The sequence below is a fragment of the Plasmodium vinckei genome (genome assembly GCF_900681995.1).
Source record: "Plasmodium vinckei vinckei genome assembly, chromosome: PVVCY_14".
Taxonomy (NCBI): Eukaryota; Apicomplexa; class Aconoidasida; order Haemosporida; family Plasmodiidae; genus Plasmodium; species Plasmodium vinckei.
The window spans coordinates 2,085,542-2,106,552 of NC_051306.1; the positions used below are offsets into that span (position 1 = coordinate 2,085,542).

At 23.1% G+C, this 21,011-nt stretch overlaps 5 protein-coding genes across 5 annotated transcripts; 2 read left to right on the top strand and 3 right to left on the bottom strand.

Moving 5' to 3' along the window:
- Positions 1–251: 251 nt before the first annotated feature.
- On the bottom strand, positions 252–1,913 carry PVVCY_1405690 (conserved Plasmodium protein, unknown function; the record flags this gene model as incomplete). The annotated part of the gene is made up of 1 exon (XM_008624464.2): positions 252–1,913. The coding sequence occupies one exon, from the start codon at positions 1,911–1,913 to the stop codon at positions 252–254; it is 1,662 nt and encodes a 553-aa protein (XP_008622686.2).
- A 1,669-nt stretch (positions 1,914–3,582) lies between these two features.
- On the bottom strand, positions 3,583–8,763 carry PVVCY_1405700 (RNA-binding protein, putative; the record flags this gene model as incomplete). Its single annotated transcript, XM_008624463.2, has 1 exon — positions 3,583–8,763. One exon carries the CDS (start codon positions 8,761–8,763, stop codon positions 3,583–3,585), a length of 5,181 nt encoding a protein of 1,726 aa, XP_008622685.2.
- Positions 8,764–13,479: 4,716 nt separating this feature from the next.
- PVVCY_1405710 (conserved Plasmodium protein, unknown function) lies at positions 13,480–14,880 on the bottom strand (the record flags this gene model as incomplete). The annotated part of the gene is made up of 1 exon (XM_008624462.2): positions 13,480–14,880. One exon carries the CDS (start codon positions 14,878–14,880, stop codon positions 13,480–13,482), a length of 1,401 nt encoding a protein of 466 aa, XP_008622684.2.
- A 1,004-nt stretch (positions 14,881–15,884) lies between these two features.
- On the top strand, positions 15,885–17,398 carry PVVCY_1405720 (mitochondrial carrier protein, putative; the record flags this gene model as incomplete). Its single annotated transcript, XM_008624461.2, has 7 exons — positions 15,885–15,897; positions 16,024–16,239; positions 16,382–16,460; positions 16,543–16,742; positions 16,850–16,912; positions 17,030–17,091; positions 17,219–17,398. 7 exons carry the CDS (start codon positions 15,885–15,887, stop codon positions 17,396–17,398), a joined length of 813 nt encoding a protein of 270 aa, XP_008622683.2.
- Positions 17,399–19,245: 1,847 nt separating this feature from the next.
- PVVCY_1405730 (replication factor C subunit 4, putative) lies at positions 19,246–20,460 on the top strand (the record flags this gene model as incomplete). Its single annotated transcript, XM_008624460.1, has 2 exons — positions 19,246–19,410; positions 19,615–20,460. The coding sequence occupies 2 exons, from the start codon at positions 19,246–19,248 to the stop codon at positions 20,458–20,460; spliced, it is 1,011 nt and encodes a 336-aa protein (XP_008622682.1).
- Positions 20,461–21,011: the final 551 nt, after the last annotated feature.

Consider the following 21,011-nt stretch of genomic DNA (forward strand, 5'->3'; position numbering starts at 1 on the left):
ACTATAAAATAACGAATGATATTATAATAAAATAAATGGCGAATTAATATGCCAATATGAAACAAAATTGGAAAATATAAAAAGGCAAATAAATAGGGCGGCACATTATGATCAAAGATAATCATACTTGCTTTATCCCAGAGAATAACATTCTTCAAATAAACACAAAAAAATGAAAAATAATGATGGCAACGAAAATACTGCACATCATCCATATTTATACATACAAATATGTGTGTGTATATATGGGGTTAAAATCCTGATATATCTTGGTTATAAAAGTCAATCATTTTTTGGTTTGTTTCTCTATTATTTGTTATATGCTGAGGATAGTTATATTTTGCATATAATTTATAATATTGTATATTTTTAATGCTTGTTTCTTGTTGATCCTTTAGAGGAACAAACTTAAGAGGAGGTGTATAACCTAGTTGAAGCTTTCGAGCTAATAATTTTCTTAAAATAAAAGCAACTTTATCTAATTTTTCTTGTATCATTTCATGAGTAACATCTTTGTTTAATAATGAATAAACGATTTTACAAAGGGATCTATTTGATTTCATTTCTAGATGATGTATAGAAATGTGTAACCCTTTTAACAAATAAAATTTAAAATATGAATTATTACAATTTAATAATTGTTCTAAATGAGTATGTAAAAGCTTTTCTACTCTTACTTTTCTTCTGTTAACATGATATTTTATTGGATCTAATATATGACGAGCTACATTTGGTATTTTTTCTTTAATAATTTTTGAATTTTCTAATTTTTCTTTCCTTATTTTCATACGTATTCGTGAGACAATTTCATCATACTTATTTTGTTCGCATATTTTTTGAATTTTATGACCAAACATTCCATCATCTTCATAATATGGTTTAATATTTTCTTTAATAGGAAATTCATTATCTTGGTCTCTTCCATTTAAATATCTTTCTTTTTGGTGTTTTATTGCTTCTTTTTCTTCATCTTTACTTAGTTTTAAAGAATTTATGATCGATTTGGCCTCTTTAATAGGATTAAGCATATTACTCATTTTGAACCACCTGATTTTTCTATCTACATCACATTTTTTAAGATACAACTTATTCACATATTCATATTCATCATGTGTTAAATCCTGGTACAAACTTTTCCCTTTTAAACTTTCATAATCAAAAATCGAATTATCCTTTTTATTTTTTTCAATTTCAAAATTATAGTTTTCTTCCTCAGCTTTGGGAATATTTGCGTTTTCTGCTTTTTCATTTTTTTCCAACACATTATTATCATATCCATTAAAGTGAAAATCATTATTTATTTCATTATTGTCTTCACAATTTTCTTTCCTTTTAAATTTTTCCATTTTTTTACTCATATAGTTGTTATCATATTTGTTATTTTTTACATTATCGTTATTATGTGACTCAACAAACGAAGACCCATTTTTATCTTGTTCATTTATTTCTGCAATTTTATTTATCTTCATATTATTATGCAATGCTTTTTGTAACATCAATTTGTCTAGGTTCGTTGAATAATCATTTTCTTTATATGCCAAAACTTTTAATGATGGATTGAAAATTTTATTAATTTCTTTTAATTGATCTTTCTCAATTGGATTTTTGCATCCTTGTTTAAGTAAATATTTTTCAGTCTGTTCATTTATCTCTCGATTTTCAGGTATACTGTTTTTTATTCCTACAATATCAGAAATATCTTCTTCAATTTTTAAATTTTCTATATCTTTTAAAAAATTATCATTATCATCGTTTAAATATTCCTTTTTCAAATTATTAATTGACCAATATAAATGTTTAGTTTCCAAATCATCATATTTTTCATTTTTTGTTCTTTTTCTAAATGTGCTAAAAAAAAAACCTTTTCTTTTTGTAAGAATTAAAACTAATCTTTCGGCTTGCAAAAGTCTCATTTTAGCACAACACAATCACAAGAAGAAAAGGATAATAGCATTTTCTTTCTACTAATCAAAATAAAATTCAATTAACTAGAAATACAGGGATGTGTATTCATAAATATATGTCATATCTATATGCATATTTTGTGTTAAAACTATGTGATAAAAAACGTGAAATATTTTTCGAATATCTACAGACGTTTTACATCGTCAGCTTTTGGTACTATCTAAATGATATGTATGTTTTTTTTCTTATTTAATTATTCATAATAAGTATATGAATTTATAGAAATACTAGTACATATCATATATTTATGTAATTTAGTGTGATTACCCTTATATCCTCGCATTTATATATAAGGTATATATTTTTTACAATATACGACAAATCTATATATTATTAATATGCTTAATGTAAAAAATTACACTAAGAAGGTTTAATAAAATATTATTTTAGTAAAAAAGAAAATATAATACAACTATTCGTTAAAAATAAATAATTTTTTATACATCAACGGATACAAATGTATAAATATTCCACTATGCGTAGAAATGAAATGGGTATTATATCTTTTGGTAACTTACGAATTTTATATTTATATTTTTTTTTCTTAATATATAAATAATAATTTCATAAAGATAAAAATGTAAATTATAGTAGATAATCAATCTTATATACATACACATATATATATAACACCATGGCTATGTTAAGAACTTGGGGAATGGTACCTATGAGGTATGCTGTAATTATCCATAAGAAATGAAGAAATAACAGAGAAAACATCCTTATAGTTCCATTTATCAATTATTTTCATATATACTTAAAATTTAAGCACAATATTTTATTGCAAATCCAAAATTTTTTATAGAAAATATTTCGATCAGTCATCTATTAAAATTGAAGGCTTTAAGTTTTCTTAGAATGATATTTTTATACATTAAAAAAAATGTATCAAATTAAACTACCAATAACTTTTTATATTTTTTCACAATATATGCGTAAATATGCATATTGTATAAAAAATGAATAATAAAATAACTTGCAAAAGGTTAAGGAAAATTTTGTTCATTTGTCTATCAACCACAAACACTACTTATATGTAAATTCATAATAACGCAAATATTATAAAGGGTATAATATGTAATAATGTAACACTAATAAAATAATAATGATATAATAATAATGATGAATAACTGCATAAATAACTACACATAGGGCATATGATACACATCCATAAAATGGAAATAACCATTTATGTACAGATGTATGTATATCATATCTGATATTTTCAATTAAAATATTTGAAATATAACTATGCAAACATGTATCAAATGTGTTAATAATGTTATTATTAGCGTATGATAAAATTTGCACGCACATTTATAGAAATGTTTGACACTGGAAAGCATCCATAGCATCAAAGAAAAATACATAAGCTAAAATTTAAAGAAAAAAACTGATATTTGTGGATCATGTATATGGATTTTACACGTATTGCGGTATTTAAAACATGATACACTGCATATATCTAATATATGCACATATATCAATTATCAAAGGGAAGAAATAGAAAAAATCCATGCTTGTTTTGCATTGACAAAATACACATTTTTACTACCATAAAAAATTCTCTATTTCAAAAAATAAATTATCAATCTTTGTTGCCCTTTTACAGTTTAATCATTTTGTATTACTGTAGGATTCACCTAGCTTTATTTTTCTTAAGTTCCATAATACTTTAATATGGCTTTCGAGATCTTTCTCAATTGCGTCAATTTCTTTATATTTCATATTTTTCATATATGAATTATTATTTAACATTTCCATATTTTGGTTATTAAAAATATTTTTAAATTTATTAATATCAATATCTGTAAAATTAAGTTGTTCCTGTTGCCCATAGTTTATTGCATCACTAGTTAGTTTATGCATATCTTTCGTTTTTTCATTATTTATATTATTGAATAATATATCATTATTGGGGGTTTTAAAATCATAATTAACATTATCAAAATTATTTGATGATGAGTTTTCAGCACCGTTACTAAAGCTGTAGTCCCCTTCGCATGTATGTTGGTTGCAATTATCAATACTAGGACTGTTATCCTTGATAGAATTAAAATTTTTATATATATCATATATGGTATTAGATTTATAAAGCATATCGTTACATATATTTTTGTATCCAGTTTGTCCCTGACTTAATATATCATCATCATTATTGCCATTGTCACAATTACTATTATTGCATTCTTTCCAAAAAAATTGATTTATTTCATTTTCATCATTGCATTTTTTATCTTGATCTGAAGTATGAAAAGAAAAATTTGTGTGGTTAAATAGTTTATCCTCGTCGACTTCCTTCTTAAAGTTTTGTATATTATTATTATTGATATAGGCAGAATGTCTATTATTTTTTGTCAAACTATTATGATCATTATTAGAGCATATATCGCTCATATTGTAAGAATTCTCATCAGCAAAATATTCTCTACTATCATCTTTATGTATGCCATTGCTATAACTACATCCACTATTGTTACTACTAACACTATTACTCTTGATAGTACTTGTAAAATTCATTTCATCCGATCCTGTTGTACCATGATTAATTTCAATTGCATTATCAATAATTGATTTAATGTCTAAAGTTGTTGAAGAGTCCATTAACTTATTATTCTCATGAATATATTTTTGAATCATATTATGATCTGTAGATGAATTACATTCTGTTAAATTATTATCATTTTTCAAATATATATTGCTACTTAAATCTCGAACATTGTTATCTTCTGTAGTGTTATTATAATAATTATTGTTTTCCTTTAATAGTAACGATCTATTATTAAATAAATGGGAGTTTAATAAACTATCCGAGTTATTATTAATAGTAGAATTTGTTGCTTTGGTTCTTTCATTTATTATAGTATTATTTAATTTGTTTTGATCATTTGTAATATGATTTATAAATTTTAAAAACATATCATCATTAAAAATGGAACTATTTCGCTCTTCCATATTTGGTATATCCATAGGAGATATATTATTATTCAAATTTGTATTTTTCTTTTTTAAATAATCATTTAATATATTTTCATCTTCAAAAGACATAAAATCATAGAAATCATTTTGCTTTATCAAATTATCTGACCTTCCATTATTTTTGTTCATATTATAATAACTTAATAAATCTTTTATTTGGTAATTCGAACAATTATCAATATTCCCATTTTTATTACAATAATTGTTGATCCCTATATTTTCAAATTTTATATTTTGATTAGAATTTTTACACAACAAATTATTTCCTCCTTCATTTCTTTCGTTTAATTGGGCAGTTTTCTTTAGATTTTCAAGAACCTTAGAACTGAAATGTGCATCTATGATATTCTCACTACAATTGCAATTAATATTATTATATAAATTATTGATACCTTTTTGCTTATATTTTTTCAAGTTACTTGCTTGATTAAAATGCTGTAATTGTGATTTTCTTTGTGTCTCATAATAAAATTTACCAGAACCTCCATTTTCTCCTTCCATGTTGTCCATATGTAAAATATAGTTATTGTGCCCATTATTTATAATGTTGTTGGAATTAGTATTTACAGTTATATTATTCGTATCGTTTTGAGATATATTATTTACAATATTTGTATTTTGTTTCATATTAGAGTCCTTTAGTTGAGTGCTAAAATCAAAATGAATGTGATTCGAAATGAAGTTGTTTTGTACAGTACCTAAATTAGATGCGCTATTCGTTGAAGTAGAGGAATTTTTATTAGATGCATGAGCATTTGAGCCAGTTTTGTTCAATTTATTTTGAGTGTTGTCATTATTGTTTATATTAAAATGCGGTGATACATTATTAGAATTAAAAGATAGATTATCTGGTATTAAGAATTGCCCTGTTTTTTTAAATTGGATTTTTAATTTTTTATAATTAATATTAATAGATCTTTGTACTAATTGGAAAGTAGAGTTTAAATTAGATAGCTCAACAAATGCATATCCATTTTGCCTATCTATATTAACTACAAACCCATTATCTAGTTGATTATTAATTGCATCTCTTAGTTGTGCATTTGTTATTTCGTCACTTAAATTTGATACATATACGCTTCTACCATAAGAATTGTCAGGTCGGGTAGTTATATCAAATCTTGGTCCAATATTTGTTTTTTCATTTTTATTTTTATTATTATTTCCCATTTTGTTATTATTTTCAGTACTATTATTATTGTCATTTTTTCCCTTATTTAATAACTTTTTTTCATTTTGTATTCTTGCCTTTTTTAAACAATCCATAATTGATATGCCATTATGATATTTTAAACAAAATCGACACTTCATTGGGCAATCATTTCCTCGATGAGAAATATTATGGCAATTAGGACAAACAAAAGAATTATTAGGGCATAAAGGCATTGGATGATCTAGTGAATCACAACTTAAGCATAATCTTCCTTGCATAAATGCTTGCAACATTTGAGAATTGTTTAATATCACTGGCCTTTCTACAGACATATTATTATTTCCTCCCTTCCTTAAATTCATAGAATTATAATTTTCTTTTACATTTTTTTCATTATTATAACGATTATAATTTGTATTAGTTTCTTTATGTTGGTTTAAAGAATTGTTTTGAGAAAATCGGGTCGAGACATTTCCATTAATTTCGATACTTTGATTTGTAGTATTTAATGTATTATTACCTATGTTTATATTTAAACCATAATTATTTGCAGTACTATTATCCACAGTTTTATTTATATCATATGTTTTAACTAGAGGAATTTTCATGCCATTATGTAATTGAGTTATACTACCATCGTTAATTGATGTACTGGTATAAGTGCTACTTGTCATTGAATGATTTTCTTTTTCATCATTTAACCCGAATTTATTTTGTAACATACTATGGCTAATTTGGTTTATTCCTGATGTTTTTTCCCTTTCTGCATCAAATATAGGAATTTGTGTGTGAGATAAGAATGTGTTCATATTATTATTACTATCTATTATATTATTATTTTGTATCTTTTTTTTCTTTTTCTTTTTTAAATTATCTGTATTTTCAATTATTATGTCCATATCATTGTTTGGCACATTTTTAGAAAAATAAATGGACTCAGCTGTTTTCTCACTAAATGTATCATTAAAAGCATTGTATATATTATTTTTAAATAAGTTAATAGTATTGTTTAGATTTACTATATCATTACTCTTATTTTCATCTATAACAGTTGCCATATTGCTATCGTTATCACAAATTGTGATCCGTTCACTTTTTTCATCATATTTTATATCTCTATCTTGGAATAAAATCGAATTTGATTCAGTACATGTGCAGCTATTTTTTTCAAAATTTTCATTACTATGATCTGATGCACTCCTCTGATTGTTATTGGTATTCGTAGTAGAAGCAGCACTAACAGTAGAATATTTATCAGAAATAATTAAATTGGCTATATTGGTTCCACTTTTCTTTGATCCTGGATTTACAATAGAAGATTTATTTGACGAGGTATTATGTTTTAATGTCTTATTATTAGTAATACTTATATTTCCATGTAAATATTTGCCATTTGAAGTATCATTCTTTTGATCAGTCTTATCTTCTCCAATGTTATTTGAATTGATTTTCACATTTTGGTTTCCATTTTTTTTATTTTTTTTATTTCCATTTTTGTTCTTGTTACCTTTGCTATTTCCTTTGCTTTTGGAATTATTGGTATTCTTGTTTTTATTTTTATTATCCCCTTTATCATCATTCCCCTCAGATTCGTGATCATTTTTACTATTTTCTTCCATGCTTTTTCTTCTATCACAATCGCCAATACCATCATTATTAGTACTATTATTTTCATTCATATTGTTGTCAGAATTTTTTTCACAATTTTTATTCTTGCATATGTTATCATCTGGACTATTCTGACTATTATGGTTGAAACCACTCGAATTATTATGATTACTCTTTTCGATATTTTTATAAGTATTATTTCCATTTGAGCAAGTGCTAACATTGGCATTATTGGTTTCATTTTTGTAGCAATCTGTATAACTATAATTGTGCATTAAATTATTTTCCGACAGTTTTATGCTTTCATTACCATTTCCGTTTGTACAACAAGTTTTGTTATTATCATTATATGTATATATCTGCTTATTTTTATCTAAGTTATTTGAGTATTTCATAATATTATTCAAGCCTTTTAAATCTAATTTATTATTTATACTATCTGCATAATTAAAACTATTTATAGATGAGTCAAAGCTTTTGAAATCGGCTTCGTCATACATATTGCAACTTGAGCTTTCAGTATTTGAATTATTTAATAAATTCATATTTTTGCTGGAAAATTTTGAGTTTATGTTTATACCATTTTTATTATTAGACAAGTTATTATTATTTGTATTATTTATTTTATTTTTCTTTATCTTGTTTGAGCTGTTTATGTTATCTTTGGTATTATTGCTATTGATAGAAACTTTACCATTTTTTCCTAACTCACTATTTCGCTTATTTGCTTTCTTATCAATAATATTGGTATCATTTTGCCCATCTGAGCTATCTATGCTATTATTATTAACCACGGTAGAAGAAGTAGAAATTTTGTTTATCTTTATCCCATTTAATGTGCCATTCATCAATGCATCATTTTTCTTATTCTCGTTAGAACTAAATGTTTCAGCGTTCGTTTTGTAATCTCCTATATTTTTATTGTCTATAGTTTCTGTAGGCTCAGAACTCAGATCATTTCTTTGAAAGTAAGTTAGCTCTTCTTCAAGCATCGTTCTATTATTTATGTAAAAAAAACTATGATCGTGATAATTATTAGCTATAGTCATTTTATGCATTATTTTTATTCCTACTTATTTCTCTATTATATATATATACATATAATAGTTCTGTTCTTCAGAAAATAAATATATATAAATGTGAATATGTACATAAACATATATAATTTCGCAAGTTAGTTCTTATTTTTTAAACTGAAAAATTGAAATTGCTATATAGAAAAAGTGAAGTAAAAATTAATGTAAAATAAAAATATGAAAAAAAAAGAGAAAAAATAATAGTAAAGTAAAAGTAATCGCGTAAATACTAGTGTACTAACTTAATTTATGGTTATAGACAAATTATTACATTATATAAGTGTTATACATAGCACACAGATCATATATGTATGAACATGTATATATACATAAATATGTTTTCTATACAGTTATAATATATGCTCTTAAAAGCTTGTGGTCTTATTTTTTAATTACATAATCTATAATTATATGTATTACATATTTTAATTTCTCTTTTCTAGGAATATACAATCTTCTTGTTTTATTTAGTTCATTATTTATATATTTTTTAGACCATAAAGAAAATATATTTATTACGCATAAATTTTATGAACAGTATATAATAAACAACACAAAAATTATATATAACTTCAATTGTCTTACGTGAAATGAATATTAAAAATAAAAGGTAATAAAATTACATAATCAGTTTTTTTAAAAGTGTGTATATATAAGTGTGCTAGTAAAATATAAACATATAAATAAATGATGTATAAATAGATATATATGCATGTAAAATATTTCTGTATTCTTTTTTATGTAGAACTAAAATTATATGTACAAAATAAAAGGTCGTATGTTAAAAAAAAGGAAAAGGATATATTATCTCAATTGAAAACAAGTTCATATATAGTTTTACTTATGCATATAAAATAGTTGTAAATATGTATGTCCAAACATTATCAATGGCACTCGATAATGCTTATAGTAAATATAAAGAACAAAACTTATACGAATTATCACAAATTCGTATTATGATATAATAATAACAATATTATTATTTTTTTCGATTTTTGTATTCTTATGTTAAAAATATAAAAATGTGCGCATATATACAATCATACACACATATACACGCATGTACAAGAAGATATTAAAAACATAATATATAATAAAATAAAGAGTCTTTTTAAAGTTAATATTAATATGATTAAAGCACAATGATGAAATATAAAATGTATATAACTACATTAAAAACTAATAGTTACGATAAGAAGAGTATCACTTAAATCTCTATGTGTATTTTTTTGACATAAATAAAAAGAAAAATATACTCATGTAATAGTTCAAATATGATGTTAGGAAAAATATACGTATTAATAGTAAGTATTGTGTATGTGTTTGAAAAAATATTGCTTGCGATAACTCTCTTTTCAAATAAAAAAACTATACATTTTTCTTAAGTAAAAATGCAGCTATATATATATATATACATGAATACTACATTTAAAAAATACATAAGCACAATAATCTACGATGTAGATTATTGGATGAACACAATTCCTTCTATAATAGAAGTATATTACATAATTAGTACATACTAATATACAAAATAAATAAAATAAGACGTTTTCAACTTTAAATTAAAATAATTTTATATATATCAAAATGCGAAAAAATATAATAAAACGTATTTTTATTAAAATATCAAATGATTTAAATAAAATAAACTACAAATATATGTATATGAGTAGGCCAAACTACTATAATTTTGGGTATTTTGAATCAATCTTAAGCAGTATATTTATACTAACAGTATTTTGAAAAAAAAAATATATAGTATAAAATATCGATAAACTCAAAAAAATAGACAAAAAAAAAACTACTATGTATGCATGCTCGAAGATTCACTATTATTTTTTAATGAATAAAAGTGTTGTAAAATAATATATATCAATAATTAGGAAAATATATATAAAATAAGGTCTACTCAAAAAATAAGTATACATATATCTGCAAAATGTGTATACACCATATATAGAAAAAAATACATTATTATTCGATCATATACATAAATTGTTTTATATATATCCAAAAACATAGGTCATTAAAAAAATTCCTCTAATATTCACGAAATTATATATAACAATAAGTGGAATACACTAAAATAGATAAATATATATATATAAAGAAAATTCCAACTACACGAAAAAAAATATACATGTATAAATACTTATTTATGCATATTCATAGAGACTTTTTATTTTAAAATAACTATATATAGAGACATTCCAATAATTATAAAAATACTTTTTTCAAATCGAATGTAACATATGAAATGATTATAAACTTAACCATATAATTGGTTTATACTTATGTATTTTTATTTTTTTCCGCGATATAATTATATATTTAATTTAATACACACACATGCGTAATATAAATAGATATGTAATTTCATTTGCTCATAAAACAAAAATTCAAATGTACACTACAATAGAACTAAAATAAAACATATTCTATACAATTTACAAATGGAAATATTAATAATAAAAATTTTGAACATGAAATAATTATTTATAATTATGCATAATATACCGTGTTCTACATAAAGCCATAGGGTATTTTATTTATTTCAAGTATATACATATATACTTAAAAATAAATATTGCATATATTTTCTTTCACACAAAATATTATGCATTAATGTAAAAATAAACACACGCCTCCACTCACAATATATAATAAATAGAAATACTGTGTAATGCATACGATATAATTTATTTGCAAATAAATATTATCCGTTGCATTACATTATAAAAATATATCTAGGTAAAAAAATAAAAATATTAATATAGGAAAATATGTGCATGTAAAAATATAACGAAGTATCACAAGAATATATATATGATCTATATTCCTCATTCAAAACATTGGGTTTCTTATGCAACTATGTAATACATTTTTAATTAAAATAAAAATAATATGATCTATAAAATGATATAATATTTGTGAAATATTACGGTGTAATGATATTTGACAAAAAATAAAAATTATGAACATAAATTTTGTTTCTTTTAGATTAAATGTATGCACAATTAAAAAAATGAAAGCGTAAAAAAAAATGTATATGCTGATCTTAAATAATCTTACAGTGGTTATAAATGTGTTAATAAAAATTACTTATAAGGTCAATAAATATGATACTCCTAATATAAATTGCATTTATTGATGTATATAATCCAATATATGAGTTGGGAAATATGGGGAAATATATAAAAGAAAGGAAAATTATAACACGATTATATAATAAAATAATAATAAAACCATGAATAGTAATTATGTAAAGTGTATTTTTTTTCTTTTTCTTATTTTTTTTTTGAGGTGTAAGGATTATGGAAAATGTATGTAAAATAATTTTTTTTTCCTTAATTATGTGATAATAAACTTGGAGTGTTGTAAGTGCAAATTATTAAAAAAAATTTGTAAATACAATAATAATGTAATATCAATAAAATAAAGATAAAAAAATATATATTAAAAAATATTTTAATAAAAAAAAATAAAAATACTATTTGATGTATTTTGTTATATTTTTTTCATGGGAAAATAACATCAGCTGAAGATTGATAATATATTATATAGTTATGTGGATAAATAAAAATACTATGAAAATAAAAAATATATAAATATCTATTAAGCATATCTATATTTTTTAGAGCAATTAAATTAAATTTTAATGATCAAAAGTAGAGTTAAGAATAAATCATAGCCATTATTACTAGAAAAAAAAATGTACCAGAAAAAGTACACCTCCGTTGGAAATGTGTTTTACCCAATGGTAGTTTGATATTCTCCTTTTTTCCTAAGTATCTTGAAAAGAAATATAAATATATAGGAAATACATAGGAAAAAATATATAATGTGTTAATAATAATGTAAAAAATATTAAAAAATATATAAATATAAAATAAAATGACATCAACATCGGCATACAAAGGTGTACATTTTTTGGCGCTTTTTTTAATATTCTATACATGCATAAAATTAATGTCTATATTTATAATAGAAAAAATTAATCATTTAATATGAACATTTTTTTCTTTAATATTTTATTTGAAACTAGTAAGTGTCACAATTGACCTAAAAAATTAATATTCATGTGTAATATTTTTTTTGTCAAACGAAAAAATAAAATATTATTTATTTTTATGTTCTACATAATTATACCGCTGTATATGTAATATATAACAATGTATGCCTTTCATATTGCATATATATTAAATATAACATCCTTATTTCTGAGTTAAAAATATAACAGTGAACAAATTATAATTTAAAGTTTTTTTTTAAATTTACAATGAGCTAAAATACTAAGAATACTGATAAATTAATGTATAAAACAAGTAAAAAAAAAAAAAAAAAAATAAATGTTAAGAGGTAAAATTAATATTTAGTGTACACGTTATAAATATTGAAATATATGATAATACAAAAAAATAAAACATTTTATATTTTTAGGAATTTGTTTTTACTAAAGCTATTAATGAAATACAATAAAAAAAGTAATAATAATCTTCACTTGCATATGTACATATTCGTATGATACACAAAACAGTGAAAATAAGGTTAAAGCCTTTATCCTATATCAAGGCTAAAATAAAAAATTTTAAAATGACATAAACAAGTAAATACAAAAAAATACATGCTATATATAATATCCAAAAAATGACTAAAGATTATAAGCCTCATAATCCGTACACCAAAAAAAAAACATTATGCATGAAATATAGATGGTGTTGCTAATGGCTCATTAAAAAATATATCAAAGGATTTTTCATCCTTTAAAGGGGTACTTTCATTCAAAAACATATTAAATTCTGTGGTAAAATCGTTGCGTGAAGGTTTGTCGTCTTGCATATCATATGCTTTCAAATCTTTTTGATTATCATTATCTATATTATTTTTTCCTAAAGGTGTTTCATTATTGATATTGTTAATACATTCACTAAAATATTCATTTATAAACATTTCGTTATTTTTATAAGTTTTATTATATCCTATATCGTCTTTATTTGCATCGAGGGTATTAATGTTATCTCTATGTATTCCAGTTTCGCTCTTTTGATTTATTTCATTTTGAATAGTATCATTTATATTTTCAAATTTTGTTAGCCCAAATACCAAATTATTTTTGTATTTTAAAGGAATTTCATCACTATTTTTTAATACATCATTTATCCCCTTGTCTGTGATATTATATATATTAGTTGTTTTTTGGATGCTATTTTTATTTTCTTCTAATGTAACATTATTTTTGTTTGAATTGATTTGTTTGAGTGTTTTATCATTTCTATCTTTTTCCCCTTCTTTAGTTATTTTATTGTCATCTTCACAAAATTTTATTTCTGTATTTTTTTTTAATACGCTATTCTTATATAATTGAACCTTAGGAATATCATTGGATTTCTTTTCACAATTATTATTATCGTTACACTTTAATTTTGTTTCCTTTTCTTTTTTCTGTTTTATATTCTTCTTATAATTCAATAATATTTTACTATTTTTTTTTGATTTGTTAAGTGCTTGATGTTTTAGACGCTTATTCAAATTATATATTTTTTTTTCATTTATTTCTTTTTCTGTTCCTTTTGATTGGGCATTACTTTTCCCATTTAATTTGGTTTGTTTTTTATGGAATAATAAATCGTTATTTTGCTGAATTTCTTGTTTAATTTTCAATTCCAAAAGTTTGATAGAATCGATATAACTGCCATTAATCGTGTAATCGTTGGCTTTATTATTATAATCATTACTTGTTTCCAATTTTCTTGTCTTTTGTATAATGTATAAACTATTATCATTTAAAGGATTATATAAAATTTTATTTGGATCTTCATTATATTTATTAAAAATATACATATTTTCTTGTGAATCCAGTTCATTTTCTTGATTAATTAAATAATTACTCAGTTTCTTTATTTTATCTTCTTTGTTAGTATTTATATTTTCGACTTGGTTGGGGATATTATTTATAGTATTTATACTCTTTTTTGGTCTCTTTCTTTTATTTATTGTTTTCATAACCTTTCCATTGTTTATTCTTTTCAATACACTTTCATATTTCTTAGCAAATTTTTTAATTGCCGAAATTCCCTTTTCAAGTTGTTTTTCCATTATTTACTTACTTTTTAAACAAAAAACATATTTTTTAATGGAAATAAATCGTTTTTAATAAGGAAATTTGGTAATTAAATTATCATAGAATTACTCTTTTTTTCAAAATATTTTTTGTGAAATATTTTTTATATAAAACAAATAGTTATACAAGCGCATGCATGCATGCATGCATATTAACATGTGTTTTTTTTATGAACATAAATATTTTTCGAATGATTCCGCATAAAATATTATTTTATCGATTTATATGTGTTCAATCACTATACACAATTTTATAACATTCATTTTATTATTATAATATGTATCATTTTTGATAAATTGATAGCGTTTTATGAAAAACGCTTGTTTATAATTTGTTTAGGAACAAACAAATTATCATTTTTCTCAAAACGATTTTTTTTTAACTGCCAATAACCAGGAAAAACAAGGTATGTGAAAAAGAAAAATTGTAGCAAATAAGCTTTCCTTTTTATTTTTTTAGAATTTCTTTTCTAATTGTATTTATTTTTTTCGAATAATTCCTTTTTGTTTCTTTCTTGGATAGATCGATTTTCCTCCTTAATTTCTCTTAAAACAACCCCTACAAAAAAATCATATAGTAAGTTAAAACATAAATTGTGATTATTAATAGTTAAAAAATACCATCATATTTATATGGATATTCATAAAAATCGAGTCTTTTTTTGTTATTATATCAATAGCAGCATTTCAAATGCCATTGTTAAAATTAAGGGGGGGTGCCGAAAAAAAATAATAACAAAAGGTAATATAATAACCATTTAAAAAAACAATGAAAAAACTATATATGTGTAAAATTATAAATCCATATATATACTAATATAACAACAATTTAAATTCCGTAATGATTATAACTATTATATACTTCATGGCATATAACAGAATAGTTTTATATTCATGTCTTTTCTCCACTAAAATTATGAATACAGCAATTTGATATTTATGTATGCATATATATAACTTAATTTTTTTTTCATTATCAGATGGAGCATTTAAGTAAGATAAAAAGAGCAGAATATCTCTATATAAAAGATATAATTATTTAACTCTTTATTATCTCTCTAATGTGTAATATACGCGTATATTATTTTTATTAATTTCTTTATATATGTATATATATAGAAAACTTAATAACTGGGGCCCTGGCGGGTATTGTTGTTGATGCGATATTATATCCCGTTGATAACTTAAAAACAAACATCCAAGCAAAAAATCAAGTATATTCAATTTTTGAGGCAAGAAAGTTATATAATGGGATTATTCCAACCCTTATAGGCACTATACCAGCTAGTGCTTTTTTTTATTGTTTTTATGAAATGTCAAAAAAATTAATATCAGGTAATAAAGAAAAAAGGGATAGTATATATTAAATTTGCGATTTTCAAAAATAGAGCATATCATTGTTACAAAATCAAATGTACATGTGCACACATTTTTATATATCTTCACACATATATGCACTTCCCTAAATTATATATAGAAAACAATCCTGGTATTAGCAAAAGTGCTTTATATATAGCTTCCACCAGTATAGCCGAACTTACAGCATCCATAGTGAGGTATATGAATAAAAATATAAAAAATAACTAAATAACGAATTACAACAATTAAGAAGTTTATTATATATATATTCTTTAATAGGCTACCGTTTGAAATAATAAAACAGAAAATGCAAGTGTCTAGTGAAGCATCTGTCAAAAATATAATAAATGATGTACTAAGAATGCAAGGAGTTCAATCATTTTTACTTAGGAGTTATTTAGTTATAATCATAAGAGATATTCCATTTGAGTGTATTCAATATTTCATATGGGAAACACTTAAAGAGAAGGGGCAAAAATGTAATAAAAAAAAATAAATCTTAATATAAAAGATGAAATTTTAAAAAACTTACAATAATTAAAAATAAACATTACAAAAAAAAACATAAATTATTTTATTTTTAAAGATTCCAGAGAATTTCATGAAAATCATCTAGTTTTAATGTCGTCTCTTTCTGGGGGAATTGCAGGTAAGAAAATAAAACATAAAATATATGGGGGGGTGGGGAAATATTTAATTTTCCATAAAAATATAATTTTTATTATGTGTAGAATACCAAACATATTTTGCATTTTTTTCTCTATAGGAGCTACAGCTGGATTCCTAACAACTCCTATTGATGTTATAAAATCCAAGCATATAGTATATGTATGAAAAAAATCGAATTAAACTATTTAAATATATTTATTTGCGCTCATTAAATCATTTCTTTTTTTATAAATGTTTTCTATTTGTTTGAAATACAAATCAATCAAAATTATAATAAAATTTTCAGGGCCGGTCATATATTGAGACAATTATGGAAATATCAAAAGAAGGATACTTGTCATTTTATAAAGGATGTCTATTTAGAACATGTTATTTATTTTTTGGAGGGCTTATATTCTTTGGAGCTCTAAGATTGTTTTCATTTAAAAAGGATAAACCTTGCGAAACAAATTATCAGTTAGCTTGAATATGAAATATTTGAAAAATAATATATGCACATATACATATGTAAAATGCATGCGTGCATATGCGTTTGCTATTATAAAGGTTATAATTTGTTCTATAATTAATATATATATGTTACGATTTGAAAAGCTTTAAATTTTTATAAAAAAATCATGTATCCCATAGATTTTTATATTATAAAATTGATGATTTTGTGATCACGCTCCAATATGCTTATACATTATTTATTTAAATTGCTATTGGACTTTCATATATTATTAAACCAATTTTTTATAATTTTTTATTTTTAAAGTGTTTTATTTGAATGCCTATGTTTTGGCTATTTTTTAATATATTTAATTTTTTATTAGTGAAATGTAATTTAACTTTTTATATAAAAACATAATAATCCCTTAATTCAATATATTTAAATTAAAAAGATGTGTATATTTATAGAGAATGTGGGGTGTTGGGTATCTATATATCATAGAAATTGTATTGCTATTCTTTAAAGCAAATAGAATAATTCTTACATTTAACCGCGCTTAAAATATATTACACCATAAAAGAGCATACATATTTAAAATTTATACATTAAACTTTGCTCATTCATAAATATTTTATTCTTACTATTAGCTAACATATATATGTCTTTCCAATTTACCTCTATGTGTATACGCATATAATATGTAAAATTAAAAAATACTGAAAATCGCATCATATTACAATTTTTGTTCGATTTATCTAATTTAAGGTTGAGCATATATATTGAGTATAGAATTTAGTTAAATGCATTATTTACCATTTAGTGTTATGTATAAAAAAACATGAACACAGATGATGGAGGCATGTTTTTAGTTCAAAATAAATACAAAGAATAAATATCTAAATGTGAATATAATTCTACAATAATATTACACATACATACACATTTCGTTTTAATTTATATACATCTTATAAATAAAAGCGGTAACATTGTTTAATAAGTTTTAATACTAAAATGGATAGGGGTGTAAAATAAAATCAGAAAGATGGCTATAATTTTATAGTATTAAAGTAATCCTTTTATTTTTTTCGCTTTAGGTGGAATATTTACTATGGTTTTTCTGTCATTTTATTCAAAATTTATACTTTGACTTTTTTAAATTGCTCAATGATAAGATAGTTAAACAATTTGAAAATGTGTATATTATAAAATATTCTCCATAATGTAAGGTTAACTTGATTTACAATTTTATAAGAAGTGTAAATCACATAAACACACCATTGATATTCTTATAGAGTAAATTATATAGTAGACATTCAAATATACAAAATATAAAAAAATATAAATAAAATAAAAAAATAAATAACAAAACATTAATAATAAAATGAGAATAAATTTAATAACATACTGTATAAAAAAATGCACCCAATGGAATCAAATATATGTATATTGTTTTATTTTTTTAATTTTTTTATTTACTAAAAAATAATAGGAGATACACTTTTATTTTGTTTAAGCCCATCGTAAAGAATGATGTGTTTCCATTGTATAAGAGCAAAGTTAAGCTTTAATTTGCGAACTTAATGAAAAAATAAAATTATTTGATATTCCTATTTTTTTCGTTTTTCTCTTTTTTTACAAAAAATTTAAGAATGTTTTTTTTCACTTGATAGGAAAAAATAAATGCAATATGTGAGGAGCTAGAGTTATTAATTTTATATTTTGTTTTTTCGTGTTTTAATTTTTAGAAGTTAAAAAAAATACACAAATATTTATGCATATTGCGTGAAAGTACTATACTTTTTCCCAAACAAAAAATATATATGACAATAGATTATTATATGCATATATGCTTGTACACACACATATAAATTTATAGCATAATGGAAGAAGACTCATTTAAAAATAGATTATTAAAAAGAAACATTGATATATGGATAGAAAAATATCGCCCTGAGTATTTAGAGGATGTAGTCGGAAACACTTTTGTCATAAATACATTAAAGAGTATTATAGTATCGGGGAATATGCCTAATTTGCTTTTAGCTGTAAAAATTATATTTTTCATTGTTAATGAATCTATTTTGTTGTATTGGATTTAAGCAAATGTGTTTTTTTTCTTCTGAAAAAGTGATTATAAAATTTGCTTAGATTTTTTATAAACATTTATTAATAGATTTTTGTGTACATCTAACGAACATTTTAAAAATATAATTTATACATTTGCAATTCTTTTTCTGATATTTTGTTAGGGGGCCCCTGGTACAGGAAAAACCACTAGCATTTTGTGTCTAGCTAGCGAAATGTTAGGAAGTCAAGCAAAGAAAGCGGTTCTTGAATTAAATGCATCAGATGATAGAGGAATCAATGTAATACGTGATAGAATAAAAAGTTTTGCTAAAGAGGTAATAAGTTTACCACCTGGAAGACATAAAATAATAATATTAGATGAAGTCGATTCCATGACAACAGCAGCTCAACAATCTTTAAGAAGAATAATGGAATTGTATTCAGATACAACAAGATTTGCGCTAGCATGTAATCAATCAGAAAAAATAATAGATGCGCTTCAAAGTAGATGTGCTATTATTAGATATTTTAAATTAACAGATGATCAAGTTTTAAAAAGAATTTTAAAAATATGTGAATACGAAAACATTAAATATACAGATGATGGTTTAGAAACGATAACATTCATAGCTGATGGAGATTTAAGAAAAGCAGTTAATTGTCTGCAATCAACTTATGCTGGTTTAGAAGTCATAAATAAAGAAAATGTTCTAAATATTTGTGATATTCCCTCACCAGAAAGAATTGAAAATTTATTGAAACACTGTATTAGTAGTGAATGGAGAAAAGCTCATGATATTGCTTATGAAATGATAAAAGAAGGGCATACACCATTTGATGTTGCGTTAACGTCATCAAATGTTTTAAGGAGATATGACCTCGGATCTGAAGCTATTCAGATTGAGTTTTTAAAAATCGGAGCAATGGCATGCAACACGATGGCAAGTGGTTTGTCAAGTGTAATACAGCTAGATAAGCTGATAGCTGATTGGTGTATAGCTGCAAAAACGCTTAGGGCAAAATGTTGATAAATAATATGAAGAAAGGATCATAAGACATTTCAATTTTCTAAAACCATTTAAAATAATTGCATATCCCAGGGCTTATAAATGTGATGTTTACATACAAATTTGTGTGTAATATACTTTTTTTTGCTTTAATTCATATAAACTTAACTATGCTCATATATTTTTTTTACCCATAATTTTATGGAATAACTAGAGCAACTATGCTGTGCTAACTGGCTTAACATAAATTATCCTTACCTTGACATACTTTGTTCCTTTCACTTTTTCCACTTATTTTTTATTCTTACGTTGAACATGTTTAAATGCTCAACGATCATTGTATTGCTTTATACATGCTATAAAAATATGCACAAATATTATTAACAAAATAGAAGTCATTCGTATTATTTTAGTTCGAAAAAAAAGTTGATGAAAAATCCGGGAGATACCCCCCAAAAAAAAATGAATATATATATATAACCAAAAATTCGCGAAAAATTCGCGTGCAAAAAATAAATATATTAAATTTTTCAAAATAAATGCGAATATGATTTATACAAAACAAAATATGT